This window comes from Eptesicus fuscus, chromosome 14 (assembly GCF_027574615.1).
Source record: "Eptesicus fuscus isolate TK198812 chromosome 14, DD_ASM_mEF_20220401, whole genome shotgun sequence".
NCBI lineage: Eukaryota > Metazoa > Chordata > Mammalia > Chiroptera > Vespertilionidae > Eptesicus > Eptesicus fuscus.
Window position 1 is genome coordinate 23,257,723 of NC_072486.1, and position 16,399 is coordinate 23,274,121.

At 40.1% G+C, this 16,399-nt stretch overlaps 1 protein-coding gene across 6 annotated transcripts in view; it reads left to right on the forward strand.

The window, feature by feature from the left end:
* The window catches only part of ICA1 (islet cell autoantigen 1), a 112,157-nt gene that overhangs the window by 17,344 nt on the left and 78,414 nt on the right, over positions 1 to 16,399 (forward strand). For 2 of the 6 annotated variants that reach the window (XM_028156483.2, XM_028156477.2), the window contains exons 2-5: positions 3,300 to 3,398; positions 6,198 to 6,363; positions 9,752 to 9,824; positions 14,940 to 15,063. In XM_028156483.2, the coding sequence (XP_028012284.2) occupies positions 3,382 to 3,398; positions 6,198 to 6,363; positions 9,752 to 9,824; positions 14,940 to 15,063 (380 nt within the window). In that variant the 5' untranslated portion in view covers positions 3,300 to 3,381. The remainder of the gene's footprint in view (positions 1 to 3,299; positions 3,399 to 6,197; positions 6,364 to 9,751; positions 9,825 to 14,939; positions 15,064 to 16,399) is intronic. The other 4 variants (XM_028156491.2, XM_008148749.3, XM_054726501.1 and 1 more) reach the window with 3 other exon arrangements.

The window sequence follows — 16,399 nt, forward strand, 5'->3', positions numbered from 1 at the left end:
TACCTCGGTTGCAGGTTCAATCCCTGGCCCTGGTCAGGTCTTGATGTCTCTCTCTCACATCAATGTTTCTCTTTCTTTGTCTCTCCCCCTCCCTTTCACTGTATCTAAAAATTAATTGAAAAATATCCTTGGGTAAAGATTAACAAAAAAAAGACCCCAAAAATAAAAAAATAGAAATAAAAAAGAAAAACAGAAAAAGAATCACTTGCAAAGCCTGTTACAAATGCAGGTTCTCAGACCTGTTCCCGGAGATTCTGGTTCAGCAGGTAAGGGATGGGGCCCAGGAACCGACATGTTGACACTCCAAAAGGTTCCAGTGCAAATGGCCTGTAAACAATATCTTGGGGAACACTGCCACATGGCGTCATAGTCTGGAAGTAGCTTGGAAGTCCTGGTAAAAGGGGCATTGATTTTATTATCGGTTTTACCACAAAGAACTTAAATTGTTAAATTTTTTAATGATCAAAAACTTATCAAAAAGTTGCAGCAAATGAAATCCTCAACAGTGAAAAGGCAACTTACTGAATGGGAGAAAATATTTGCAAACCATATATCTGATAATGGGTTAATAGCCAGACTATCCAGTACTCCTATAATGCAATAACAACAAAAAGTTACCCAATTAGAAAATAAGCAAAGGATTTGAATAGACATTTCTCCAAAGAAGAAATGGCCAATAGGTATATGAAAAGATGGTTACCTACACTAATGATCAGGGAAATGCAAATAAAAACCACAATGACATATCACCTCACACCCATTAGGATGACTGCTATAAAAAAAAATCCAGAAAATAACAAGTGTTGGTGAAGATGTGGAGAAATTGGAACGCTTGAACCCTGGAATCCCTATTGGAGGGATTGTAAAATGGTGCAGTCACTGTGGGGGAAAGTATGAAGGTTCTTCACAAAATAAAAAATAGAACTGCCATATGATCTAGCAATCCCACTTCTGGTACATATCTTAGAAAAATAAAAACAGGATCTTAAAGAGACATTTTCACACCCATGTTTATTGCAGCATTATACACAATAGCCAAGATGTGGAAGCCACCTCAATGTCCATCAGTGAATGAATGGATAAAGAAAAGTAGCTACATACATACAATGGAATATTATTCAGCCTTAAAAATGTTAGAACATGGATGGACCTTGAGAACATTGTTCTGAGTGAAATAAGCCAATCACAAGACGAAGGCTGCATGATTCCACTTACATGAAATATCTAAGATAGTCAAACGCAGAAACAGAAAGTAGAATGGTGGTTGCTAGGGCTGGAGGAGGAGAAAGCAGGGAGTTGCTCAGTGGGTATATAGTATCCGTCATGCAAAATGAAAAAGTTCTGGAGATCTGTTGTACAACAATGTTATAGTTAACAATACTGTACTATACGCTTAAAAATTGTTAAAATAGTTCTAGCTGGTTTGACTTAGTGGTTAGAGTGTTGGCCCGAGGACTGAAGGGTTACGGGTTTGATTCCGGTCAAGGGTACATACCTAGGCTGCAAGCTTGATCCCTAGCCCCAGTAGGGTGTGTACAGGAGGCAACCAATTGATGTGTCTCTCTCTAACATCGATGTCTCTGTCTCTCTGTCCCCCCCCCCCCCCCCCCCCCGCCACTTCCACTCTAAAAATCAATGGGGGAAAATTTTTTAAAGAGAATAAATTTATCTTATTTTTTTTACTGCAATAAAAATACTAATCAGGAAGTACTAATTATCCTAATAGTTCCTGGTGAAATCCAACTTAAGGAAAGACTATAATAATTTCATTTCCTTGAACAATATTTTTTTTATGAGAAATTTCGTTGAAAGCTTTGTGCTAAGTAAAGTAAATGTGTCCTTGCTGTGAGGCTGTGTGGGAGGTTCATGGCCTCTCCACGATTTACTGAGTGGAGAGCAAGGCTTACTCATCATGAATGTCATTTCCAAAGCAACTCGTCCAAAACCTGGATGCCCTCCAGGAGGAAGAGAGATGCTGATTACAGGATGCTGTCATTTCAGCAGCATCTGGTCACTCGAAGAAAATGTCCTCCTTCCTCTCACCTGAAGCCTGGAATTTCAACACTCAATTTAGTTCCATTAACACATTTTTTTTGAAAGCCTGAGAAACTTTAATCATTTTAGGGGTCCTAGTTGTCAGGACCCTTTCTAAGGCAAAGGGGGAAGGATGGCATTGATTATGTTGGCATAGCCAGAAGCATTCATACACTGAGCATTCACTCTGGCAGCCGGCAATTCGTGTCTGGCCAGAGGTCATCCCTTAGGTAGTAAGCTCACCACCACTCTTTCCAGTAACTGGTAGGCAAGTGTGGCTGGGTTGGCTGGCTCTGCCCTCTCTTTTGGTTGGGTAGCTCCCTGAGGGGGGTAAATGGAGTGAGGGGCAAAGGCATCAAGTGACTTCCTTATTTGTGAATGAGATGAAAATACAATATCAGGCTGGTAAAAACAGAAATAAATACATTCTTCTCCTTTTTACCCTTTTTTCTGTTTGTTTTTTGTTTTTGCAATGGGCTGGTTCAGGTTTTTTAAATACTGATTATGAAAATTTCAAATCTCTAAAGAGGCATACGGATGCAATACTTGCCACCTAGCTTAACAGTGAACACTGTGGGTATAGTTGAAATCCCTGCATGTGCCTCTTGAATAATAGCCCCCCCCCCCCCCCGCCCCCACACTGCAGTGGTAACTGCTATCTGGAATTTTGTATTTTTTTAAGTTTTTTTAAAATATATTTTTATTGATTTTTTACAGAGAGGAAGAGAGAGGAATAGAGAGCCAGAAACATCGATGAGAGAGAAACATCGATCAGCTGCCTCCTGCACACCCCCTACCGGGGATGCACCCGCAACCAAGGCACATGCCCTTGACCGGAATTGAACCCGGGACCTTTCAGTCCACAGGCCAACGCTCCATCCACTGAGCCAAACCGGTTTCGGCTGCTATCTGGAATTTAGTGTTCATTATTCCTAAGCAGTTCTTTATACCTTCACTATATAATATTTCTATGCTTCAATCGGTTACAGTATATTGCTTTGCATGATATGATCTCATTTTATGTAGTCTTCTACAACCTTCCTTTGTCATTCAACCTGCTTGTTCACTTGTTAAACTTCATTTGGGATATTTATTCCGTGTTACTTAAATAAACTATTCTTGACAACAGTGTACAGTGTTATTGCATAGTAGTGTTGGGCCCCTAAAATACAGATAGAAGTGGTTTAGATTGGAATTTTATGTGTCAATTTAACATATAATTATAATATAGTGTGTAACTGTTAAACATATTTGTTTTATTTCAGGTTCTAACATAACTTATCCTCTCATGCTTTTTCCCTGCCCCTTCTCCCCAAATCATCAACAGTAGAAAAAGAAGAAGGAAACATGTCAGGACACAAATGGTAAGTAATTTGTTGCCTTTTTTGAATTGGGAGAGGCTAATGAAAGAGGAAAGCACATAGTATTTGCTCAATAAATGTCTATTGAATAGAAAAATCAATAGTCACATTAGCCACAATAGCCTGTTAGTCCCTTTTCCAGTGTTGGGTATAGTCAAGTTCAACATCCCTATTAAATGTAATATGGAAACTAAGTAACCAAAAATATTGTAAGTTCTTTCCTAATGAGTATTCTCTAAGAAATTTATATATAACTTTTCTCTTGAGAATCTAATGTTGGCTTTTCTTACCACCGTTTCTTCAAATGTAAAAAGTTAGTATATTTATTTGATCATTATCTTATTTACAACTTCTAATATTAGGGTTATAAGGGAATTTTATGTAGGCAAGCTATAAAATTGAATGAATAGGAACTCAGACTCATTAATTTATACTCATGACTTCAACCTTCATGAACATTCAAGAGCCAATCACTGTTGGAATTAATGATGATGAATATAATAGGCATAGTAATCATATGGCAATGTTAGCACCAACACTTAGGTGCCTATAGCACATCTAAACAGCATGGGTAAAATCTTATAAATTCCAGATCCGTTTCAAGCAGTGTTTCTGAACCCTTTTGAACCCACCAGGCAAGCAGATCTTTGTCTTGTTTTACCACCTTAAATTTGTATCATGAAAAATGTGGTGCATATTTTTTATTGATCAAATGAACAATTAATTACAACAGAGAATGTACTTTCTAATCCCTCCTCTCTCAGTAGAGAAGCAATCAGATCTAAATTCTCTTTAATATAAAATGTCAACTTTTTGCATCTCTTAAAATATAATGGGTTTTAAAGGGTGATTAATAAATGGCTAAGGGATTTAGTTTCTCTGAGTATCCTTATTTGACAGCTTTCTAAGTAAGAGCTGTCAGATTTTTTTAAATTGTTCCATCTACCTCATTAAGACAAGGGGATGGTTCCATCCCGTGACCCTCCTGAAGGCTGTCACACCGAGGCAGTGGGCTCTGGGCTCAGGGAAGTAGGTAGTCACTTGTATAAGAGAGACGGCAGAGCCCCAAGAAGTGGGCCCTTCCCCAAAGGCTTTCTCCCACTTACTCAGCCACGTCTCTGCTTGCTACTGGAACACAAGGGCTGCAGAGACTATTGGAATGATCACTGGACTGGGATTCAGGGGCCTGGATTTTAATCCTGTGAGACTTCAGACAAGATTCTTAACCTTTTAAAACTGAAGTTTTCACATTTATTAAATGACCGGGGGTGGAGTGAGGCGTTTTCACTAGATCTCTAAAGTCCCTTTGTTTTTTTTCCAAAATGGAATTCTTTTTACTGTTAATCCATGACTTTGGGGGGCGGGGAGAGACACAATACAAAGAAGTCCACCCAATTCCCCATTCTTGAAAATTCCATTCCCCTGAAATAACCATAGTTTTGGGGGGAGGGGTTATATCCTTCCAGTCTATTAACATACACACTCTATAGAAAGACTATCTTTTACATAAATATTATGGATATTTTTATCCCATTTCCTATTATGTAAGCTCATAATAAAACTTCTAAATAGTGCAGAAACCATGAAAGTCCCTCCAATCCTACTTCTCTCTCTAAAGATAACCTTTGCTGAGAAAGTCATCTGAAACCCCTTATGACGTTTTAAGAATACACCTGTGAATTGAAAATTGAAATGTTATCTGGAAGGAGATTATAAGTCATCAGGTTTTGAGATACAGGTATTTTGATATGTGCAACTCATGTTTTGGGACACAGGCCTGGCATATTTTGAGTGGCAGTAGCAGGGGGTAGAACATGACGCATGTCTGTATAGCGACACCGAGGTCCTATGTGAGCCTCTGGAGCAGGACCTCCAGACAGGGGGAGGGTGTAGACAACATGGGGAGGGATGCAGCCCCAATGGCAAACTTTCTGTCAATATTTGAGGTACTCTGGCCACTTTTACAGAATTCCATTATTTTCTCAATTTTTTTCTAATTTGTTTTTTATTTGATCTTCACTATATTTTCCCAGAAGAATGTAATGTATTTTAAGGATTTATATTTAATAAACTAAAGTTTTAACATCAGAAATCTGTAATATTTTTTTAATGTACTTAAATTTTATTTAACTTTGGTAAGAGATATACCCTCTTAATAATATTTTAAATGTACAATGCAGTGTTGTTAACTCTGGGCCCAAAGTTGCATCTCTAGAACTTATTCGTCTGACATAATTAAAACTTTATGACCACTGACTAGCAATTTCCCATCCCCCCCCCCCTCATCCCATCCAGCCCCTGGTAGCCACCATTCTACTCTCTGAGTCTGAGTTTGACTATTTTAGGCACCTCTGTGACAGATGGTAAGCACGCTATTTTTCAGCCCCTTATCTCTGCTTTCCTGCCATCACTTCATTGTTGGCCATTATGCTGGAGTGGAGAGAACCTTGGTGTCCGGCTTTATCTCTGACTCACGATCGACTTGAGCCAGTCACCCTGCCTGGCTTGGTCTCACTTTCTCCACTTCTACCAGGGGTGTGTCCTGCCTGCTGATATCCACACTCAGTAGTGGAGGTTCAGTTTCTAAAATTCCCTGCAAAAGTTGTTTCATTTCTTCACTAACTTTTAAGCTTTTGGAGTCAGAGTTGATTGACATTTTTGGTGTAATAACCATAAAGGAAGTACTTATATGCTTATGAATGTTGTAAGTGTATAATTTAATGTTTAGGCAAGTTCATTCACACAAAACTATCTCATTCATTAAGAAAGTCATGAGTAAAATAGCTCTTTCAATGTTTTTAGCAGTTACCCCTGGGACTTGCAGGATCGGTATGCTCAGGACAAGTCCGTGGTGAATAAGATGCAGCAGAAGTACTGGGAAACGAAGCAGGCCTTTATTAAAGCCACAGGGAAGAAGGAGGATGAACACGTTGTGGCCTCTGACGCAGACCTGGATGCCAAGCTGGAGGTGAGCAGCACAGCCACCCTGCTTTGGTCAGGGTCCTAGCGTGACTCACCTGGGCAAGCATAGGCGTGCTTATATCTGAAAATCTATTGCAAACAACTAGTTCACGAGGAATATCTGGGATCAATCCAATCCCAGCCTATTTAAGCAAACAAACATACACCTATAAATTCTCGTGTAACTATCCATATGCCTCTGTTAATTTGTAGGGTTTTTTTTACACTTAGTTAGAATGCATGGAATGTGGTAAATTCTCAGTAAATGTTTGTTGAAAAACATTAATGCAATTAAAGAACCACTGCTAGTGACATCAACACTAGGGTCTGGCAAATATTTACATTTTAAAAAAAGAAAAAAGGGCCCTGGCCAGTGTGGCTTAGTTGGTTGGAGCATCGTCCTGTGCACTGAAGGGTTGAGGGTTCGATCCCCGGTCAGCGCATATGGGAGGCAACCAATTGATGTTTCTCCCTCTCCCTCTCCTTCTCTCTCTCTCTCTTCCTCTTTCTCTACAATAAATAATTTTTTAAAAAAGGATGTACAACTGGTTTTGTAAAGTAGAGTCTAGTAGGCTTGGTGTCCTACCCTGGAAAATTCTAGAGTGAATTCACAAAGCAGATATTTAGTTAGTCTAGTTAATAATACAGTATGCTGAATTCGTATCTGGTTGATCCTGGAATACCAATGTAACTGGTAGAAAGCCCACTAACTCCCTGTCTTCTTAGACATTTTGCCAGTAGTTTATATTAAAATTTAAAAAGTTTACTTCTGTGAATGATAGGCCACTGAGAGGAAAAATATGTTACATGACCTGAAAGACTTCAAAGTGATCTCTGGATTTAATATGTAAGCTAAGTTAATGAGCTCAACATTTAATGGGACTCACACAAAAAGCTCAAGATTTCAGAAAGCTTTCCGAGAAGGAGGCCAGGATGGTGGAAGCCATGGTTGTATTAGAACAGAGAGAGGGCTAAGGGGAGACAGGTTAGTTGTCAACTGTATAGGAAGGTCTGTCATGTGGAAGAGGGATAATTCATTCTATGCATCTGAGGGTAGAACCAGACCCAGGGCCACTATGCATAGTACTCATCTCTCATGAAATTATCTCAAGGGTTGATTGGTTTGCCTATCCTTCCTCCACTAGAAGGTCAAATTCCATGTCCGCCTTAGTCTACACAGTACACATTCAGGAACCATTGACAAAATAAATATACATGTTAAACTCAATTAATATTAGTTCCCAACCCTCCCTCTGTCATTGGAATTGTTCAAAATAGAAGCTGGGTTTGATAGGGATGTTCTAATGGAGATTGCATCAATGGAGAAAAGTACCACCAGGAGGTATCTATTCTGATTTTAGTATTCTAAAAACAGTTGAAATAATTATAAGTTGCTAATGCTTTTCACATCTTATAGCTTTAGGATTCTCTCCTTAACACCCTAGTAAATACAAGCCTCATTTAAAAGGAATTTACTGTGTTAATTCTTCATACATTAAACACAGCACAACAATTTTATATTTATATTTAGACTCTTGCAGGGGCATTTTTACACAACCAACTATACTTATCGAAATAGCTGCTGTCCTAGGCTTAGAGTGTCCAGAGTAGTTAGCTATGACTAATAATTTGACACATGATAGAGGTTTCTGTTGCAGAAGTGTTAATACTGATGTTGATGTTTATACAGAGACTGGATTCCATCAACCATCAATAAAACATATGAAAACAATGTGCAAACCATGTTGATGTGGTCCTACACTGTTATCCATATAGAGCAGGCCTAAAAAACAGAAAGCTGTGTGCCAAGCTAAAATCCCAGTCAGATTGCATTTCAATCTGTTGGGAAGTTAATGTAGAAATGTTGCACTAAGTTCAAATATTTGTCAAAATTGCTTGTTAATAAAATCATCTTCTCAAAAATAGCTCTAAGTACAAGAACAAGCAACACTAACCTGAGAGAAGCCTTTCAGTGGGTGCCCCTGCAGAGACCGACCAGATGGTGGAAATGTTTCTCCTCTTTTGTTGGGTGTGGTTACTAGAGCATGTACAGTTGTCAGACTCACAGAACCAACACTGCAGAGGCGTGCATTTTACCGCATTTAATGTATACTGCAGTTTTTAAAACATGAACAGTGACAACAGAGCAGATCCTGAACATACTTTTTGAATTTCTTCACTCTCATATTTGAGAGTTGATATGTATTGCTGGTTGGTGACCCAGAAAACTGATATCAAGCATTTGTTCAGGCACAGAATTCAGACTGCTGATTTTCTATTTTGTTTGAAGGTGAAAGGTTGTTGTTGTTTTTCTTTTCTACACAGGTAGAGAGGATGCCTTATAATGAAATGAGATTTAGTAACATTTGTACTCTTTGTGTCCAAGTTTTATGATAGTAAGCATCCCTGGGAATAGTTTTAATCTTTTAAGTACACACGTTATGCCTTCATTTTTATTAATGTGGTTGTATTATTATGAAGCAGGTCATCCATTTTGACTAAAATAGGTAAGGGCTTTTCTAATACCAGGATGTAATTGCTGCATCGCCAGGGCAGTAAGCTCAGCGGGAGAGCAGGAAAGCCTGCCTGTTGTCTGCCAGGCTTTCTCATTCATCCCAGGCCTGGCCTCCTGGGTGGTGGTGAAAGTGTGAAGTATCTCTTCTATCTTCTCCTGAGCTGTCTCCGTTTCTGAAGCAGAGACCAGGTCCACCGTGAGTTAAAAGCACAGCCCACCTGCTTTCCCCTTCACTTCCTCTGTGATGGCTGGAGCATAGCACTCGGTTTCTTCTCCATGTATTTTACGAAATCATTTGGGAAAATAGGGAGTGATGGGGCTGCTAGGTAAGCTCCGTGTTACCAGATGTCCTCTAACCAGACACAAGATTCAGCTGACTGATTTCTCTTTGCTTTTTATAGAGTTGTTTGAGCATGCCACAGAGGACATTAGGATCACCAACTAAGCTAATTTCATGTTTTAAATACGATGCTTATTTGACAGATTCTCCATTTTTAAGAGAGACCACAAGTGGTAAAAGAAATAAATTAGATTATGAATGAATATTGGGTCTCTGGTTTACCAAGTCATCTAATTGGGCCCTTCACTTAGGATTTCTGTTTTTCAGCTATTATTTCAATTGTCTGGAGGAAATCGTCGTTCTGCAGATCTTAATTTAGATTGTGGAGATGATGAACTCCAATAAATACAGACGATAAGAGCATACTGGAAGGCTTTGATCACAGTCTCTGTAGAGTCTACCACATGACACCAAGCACACTTGGTCACATGATCTTGTTTTTAGTGGGCAAATCAAACACTAGGTTATTTTGAGTGTAATTATTTTTTTATTTTACTGCTCTCTGTTTTATGTAGCATTTTGTTTGTATTTTTATTGCAGCTGTTTCACTCAATTCAGAGAACCTGTTTGGACTTGTCTAAAGCAATTGTACTCTATCAAAAGAGGATATGTTGTAAGTATACCATAAGTACGAATATTGATCTATTAGTAAAAAATGGGATATTTTGCCTTACTGTATCACTGCATGTGCTTAGGAAGTAAGACAAAGAAACTGCTGGTTAGGAGTGTTTGTCTTTGCTCTCTAAGTCGTGGGGAGGAGGCCTTTAATAATTTTATCAGAAATCCTTTACATAGGCTGTTTACCTTTCAATGCAAGTACCGTAATAGGAGAATTTTATATTGGGTCTCCCATAATTAAATATATGCCATTTCTTTTTCTAATTATAAAAAAGTTTTGTCAGTGTTTATATCTTTCCATTTTTAAAGTTTGGGTGTTTTAAATTGCCTTGGCTCTCTTATTTCTAATCTTGTTGTTTTTGAAATGACCAAATGGAGGGAGAAGGCACGTACAGTTAATTCATTGACAATGTTTTATTGATAGTGCTTCCTGGCCAACATTGTTTTATTGGATACTGGCTTATTAGGGAAAAAGACTTTCCTATGGTCATCCCATCTTAAAATCGTTACCAACCATGTTATCTCTGAAATGCTAAATATCAAGTTGTACATTAGTATGTTTTTATATTTCCATTTGTAGGTGACTTAATCGTACAATTTGTATATGAGACTAACTGGGATGTTTTTCTGTTTTTAACTGCTGTCAAACACCTTTCCAATAGTCACTAATTAATAATTGGTCATTTTCCTTCATTAGTAATATTCTATTAAGACGGTTTGGGGATAAGTACAAAGTGCTAGGACTCAGATGTAGAATCCTGTAAATCATCAGGGCCACTGCTTACTAAGTTGGAGCGGAGATCTCTCCAGGGCTGTGACTCCGTAGTCTTGAGCAGTGAGGAAAACAAGGCACAGAACACACACCTCCACCCCATCCCACATTCCATCGGTCTCAGTGACAGGTCCACTGGCCACCGGAACACCCTTCAGGTTCTCCGTCCTCTCTGCATCTTCACTGCCTCTGTCTCAGATCAGCCCACACCATCACTCTCTCGGTTTGCTGCATCAGCTTCCTACCTGGTTTCCCTGCCTCCACTCGTGCCTCCTCCAGCCCACTGTCTCCACCGCAATCACAGAGCAATAGGTCGGCTGCCAGAGCCCTCAATGGTCAAAGCTGGGACAATCTGAGCAACAAAATAAATGGACTGCGTTGGATTATAACCCGTAAAGTAAAATAAATACCCATAAAATCTATATGGAAATAAACCAACAAGGAGGAGTTTTAGCTCCTCCTCATAAAATAACTCCAGTTAACAAATATGGAAAGAACGAGGGAGCCACAAAATCCTCAGTAGGCAAACGCCACAGTAAGAATCAGGGCAGTTAGGCTGCACTGAAAGATGTTATAATTCGTGTATGGAAGTTGGAGGAGAAACTGGATATTTGCATAGTGTCGTGTATCCCTCCCCCCCCCCCACACACACACAACCCTAAGAATTTTAATAATTACAAAAGGGAAAAAATAATAATTTTACAGTAGATAAACCCAGTTGACAGCATCCACAAAAAAGATCTAGGTGAACATAACCAGTGGAATATGTGTTGATATCATACTATGCACTCGTACCATGCACTCCACCTGTGTGGTTTCTTTCCCCAAAATCCATAACCCCATTCTCATCATGAGAAATCAGACAAGCCCACATTGCGGTAAATCCTATAGAATGCCTGATAAGTACTCTTAAAGGGCATCGGGGTCGTGAAAGAATAGAAAGACAGAGAACTACCCCAGAGGGAAGGAGGCTGGGGAGACCACAGCTCAGTGTTGTGTGGGATCCTGGATCAGGTCCCAGAACAGAAACGTGTCATTAATGGGAAAACTAGTAAAATTCCAATAAGGTTGTGGTTTGGTCCCTAGTATTTCACCAGTGTCCATTTCCTACTTGTGATCATTGGGCCATGGTGTCATGTAAGATGCTAACATTGGATGCTGGCGAAAGGGTATAGAGGAACTCTGTATTCCACTGACAGTTTTTCCATAAGCCTAAAATTATTTAAAAATTAAAACTTTAAAAAAATGTACACTGGAACACATTGCTTCTCTGCGGAAAAGCCTCCCGTAGCGCTTACAATAAGATCCAAACGTCTATACCCTGGCTTATAAATTCCTACATGGTCGGCCCCACTCGCCCCTCTAAGCCACCTTTGTCCTTATCCACCAGGTGTCCTGAGGCCTTTTGCAGTTACTGTTTCCTCTATGGGGAGTGTCCCTGCCCTAATTCTCTCAAGAGTGGCCCCTTCTTGTCATTCAGAGGAAACTTCATGGTCACCTGCTCAGAGATACCTTCTTACTACCAGTCCAAAGCAGCCACAAATCTCTCTTACTCTCTCTGGTACTGAGTTTGCGATTCCGTATTTTTTTATTTTCTATCTCCTGCTGCTTGAACGTAAGCTTCCTCTGAGCAGGTACCACGTGTGCCTTGCTCATTTCTCTGAGATCATCCATAAATTAATTCACCCTGTGCTGCATGAATTCATGCTGCCAAGCTAATTGCTTTTATAGTTCTTTAGTTGCCTTTTTAGGGCACATCTGAAAATCTAATTAGCAATTAAGTATAAATAGGTTTTTATTTGTCTCTGAATTTTTAAACCCTAGGAAAATGAGAACGTAGTATAAACTTTTGAGTTATTTCTTACCTTAGAAGAATTGTAAATGTCTATACATTAACTGCAGTATTTGAATTGTTAAAATTAGCATTAAGGAATGAACATCTCTTCTCAGAAAATGATGGCCATCACAAAGTAATCCAACCTGGAGCCTGATGCGGCTCAAACTCTTTCCACTGCCCTCTGAGCAACACTGCCAATTAGTGTCTAGCTCTCAAAATGAAATCTGCCTGCCACCCCAAGGTCAATCCTCAAGTTCACCAAGTAACAAAAAATGATTTTTCAAATGCTTCTGCCTACTTAGGCTTATTTAGGAAAGAGTGCATTTCACCAACCATGTAATCATCCAGGTTCCATGAATTGGTTTCTTCCTAGCCTTAAGCTAAGTGTGTTCGTTTGTATGTGACTTGAGGCTTCAAGGTAAAGGTGACAGTAGCCTCATGCCATTATGAACACGAATGTGAAATTCCTCTCCGCAGGGAAAAATTCATTGTGGAACTGAGTGAGTCTCACATTAGTAAGTGAAGAGAAGAAGGAATAAAAGGTATTTTAAAAAAAATAACAAAACTTCACCCAGCCACTGTGGCTCAGTAGTTGAGCATTGATCCAGGAACCAAGAGGTCGAGGTTCAATTCCTGGTTAGGGCACATGCCAAGGTTGTGGGCTTGATCCCCAGTGGAGGGCATACAGGAGGCAGCCCGTTGATGATGTTTCTCTCTCATCGATGTTTCTATCTCTCTGTCCCTCTCCCTTCCTCTCTAAAAATCAGTAAAGGAAAACACATTAAAAAAAAACCCTTCTTATAATTATAGGAATTTTTTAAAGCTACATAGAACCATGGCATAAATATCAGATAAGCATTTAAAGTGAAACAAAGTATACAGGGATAACAAGGGGGAAAAGTATAGTTAATCCAGTTTCCCCAATTAAAGCATTTTTCTGGGAAAACCATAGTTTTCATGAGGTCCCTGTCCTGAGAAATCTTAGATTCTCATGGGAAATAGACACCTACCAACACTCTGATACCAGATGCTGAGGGGGCATTGCTGACATAGAGAAATAGGGATCAACTACTTCACGGAGGATGTAGCCGTTGAGCTGGACTTTGACCATGAACTTGAATTTGAGAGACAGAAGAGGAAGGAGGTAGTCATTCATCTCTCAGGAAGAATGGATTCTAAAAGCCTCTTCCTCCTCTGGAATGTCTCCAGCAAACCACAGTCACAAATTAATAAGGGAGAATAGAGCATTTGACCTTCACCTTTGTATTTGTGGTTCTGGGCTAACATTCTGTAGCCATTCTCGGAGAGGTTGTGTCAGAAACGGGGCCATTCTCAAAGAAATGGGGATGGTTCATCAATACGGACCGGAATCCTAGTAGTACTTCAAAGGCAGTTTTAGAGACACGTGATGTGTAAAAGCATCAATCCAGAAATGTGAAATAAGAGTGGTCGTGTTCAGAGGATGTCCATAGCAAACGCTGTGTTTGGACACAATGCTCTCCAGGGAGTTCAGTGTCACTCCTTGTTCAGCTGTTGGTGAGTGTGTATTTGGGACCAGGGACTGCATAACAGCTCACTGGCCACTGGGTTGGGTGCACTTGATTCAACCATCCCCACTATAGGGAAAAAGAGTGCTCTGCTGTTATGACTCACGATGCTGTGATTGTCTTTGCATGTACATCTTTGTGCTCATTTTACTACTTCCTTAGGATGTACTCGCAGCAGAAGTGCAGTGTCAAAAGAGACATTTATATTTACTGCCAAATCAATCTATAGAAAGCTTGTGCCAGTCACTAGCTCACCAATAGTGTCAGCTGAGGTTACCTTTAAATATAAGGACCAATATAAATATTGAATCATTATGTTGTATATCTGAAGCTAATATAATGTATGTCAATTATACATCAACTGAAAAAAAAAATAAGACCAAGATTAGGCATCACTGGATCATATTTTGATTCTAGCTCTGCATGCATTTAAAAATTCACCAAGTCATCAACCTACCCACCCTCGCTCCTCATCCCTACCACCAACCGAAAACCTGGGTCACAGATCAAGTATTTGAATTGCTAACTCAGAAAGCAGAGATCAAAAAGTCATCAGGAGAGAAAAGCAGAAGGAAACTGACCCTCCATTGTAGGCAGCAACCGAAGATTCCCACAGTCATACCTGACAAACTTAACTTTTTCATTTCAGCTCCAAACAGCACATTATCGGCTCGCCTTTCAGTACAGAGGTCATTTTCTGGTTCCGATTACAGGGCACCAAATGCACTGACAGATGTACTCAAGTGAATTTGATCCCTCGTTTTTGTAAATGGAAGAACAGCACAAAAGTTAAATGGAGGGGCTGGGGAGCTTACCTTGTAACCTGTCACTTGGGTTGCATTTCATCTCAGCTTGGACTCTAGAGGAGAGAGGACCTTGGGATTTGTCTCTGTCCTTCGCTCTGTGGTAAAAATGCTCATTGTTCACGGCTCCTTTTGGTCTTTTCTTCACCAGTCTTGTCTCAAGAAGAAAACGAACTGGGAAAATTTCTCCGATCCCAGGGCTTCCAAGATAAAACCAGAGCAGGAAAAATGATGCAAGCGACAGGAAAGGCCCTCTGCTTTTCTTCCCAGCAAAGGTGTGTGGCCTTCCTCGGGGCTCTGTGGGGGGATCTGCTGAGAATGTGGGACCCACTTACAAAGAGGGATTTCCCAATGTTCTCTAGGAGGCTCCTGCCTGGGACTGACAGGCTATTCTGTTCCCAGTGGTTCCTCTGTTTGTATTTATTCTCTGATGATGATAACAGATATGATTTTTCCACTCCCTATTAATCATTTTTTTAAAATTCTTTTTCATATCTCTTCTGGTCTCTAGGGGGCATTTTATACGTCAGTCACTGATGGCTGCCCTAGGCTCATATTTGACCTTGAGCATTGCTCCTAGCACTCAGTCTGGTCCCCTTCTAGCAGCTGATCAAAGCAGGAGCTTAATGAGACCAGGTGGAAGGGTTCCGTCTCTGCCCTCCGTGGACCAATTAACTCAGATCAGTATTGTTCAAGGCGCCCTGAACCATTCTGCTCAGACCGTGGCCAGCACCATCAGCAGTTCCACCTGGAAGGGTGTTGGAAATGCAGAATCTAGGCCCCATCGCAGAACTGCTGAGTCCAGATCTGCATCTCAGTGAGATCCCCGGTTGACTTCCAGGCACGTTCAGGTTTGAGAAGCTCTGGTGCAGAGGAAATTGTGCTAGGTCGGTGACTTCTTTTTTTAACACGTCCATGACTCCTTTTTGGGGTCTGTGTGGAACAAGCAGGAACCCCTGCAGACAGTTGCACTTTGTGTCTGAGAAATTGACATTCCTCTCCTCCTCCTTCCCTAGTAACTGACAAGCCTCCAAAAATGTCACTCACTCCTATTAGGCATGATTATGCCTAAATAAAGCTTAGAGGTAGTTTCCAAAAATATTCAGGCTACAAAAATGTCACTTACTCAGAATGTCCAACATTTTCTTCTCCTGTTAATGTCTTCTTACTGCTTTCTCTCCCTGTGGGCCAGGAGCAGGCCCATTCACACCAGGGTTCCTATGCAAACCAAGGAAGGCGGGGTAGGAAAGGTCAGTTTTTCAGTGGTCCCGCTCCTGCGCATTTTGGTTCTTCTTAATGACATTTGGACCCTGACCTTGTGGGCAGTGCCAACTTTCCTAATGGAACGAAACCATTTTTTTATAGTTCTCTACCCCAGTTTCCCAAGAAAAGTGTTTCCTTATCATCTTAAATGGCACCTTTTAATCTTATTACAACTGTTTTTCCTTATAAAAATAATACTTATTCATTATAGAAAAATTTTAAAACAAAGAAAAACCAAAAGGACAGAATTAAAAAAACAAGTCCAATTTTAAGAGAGACGACCCATTTTGAACCTCTTGATGCTTTCTGTCATACACTTTCCCCAGCATGACAAGGATAATTGATTCT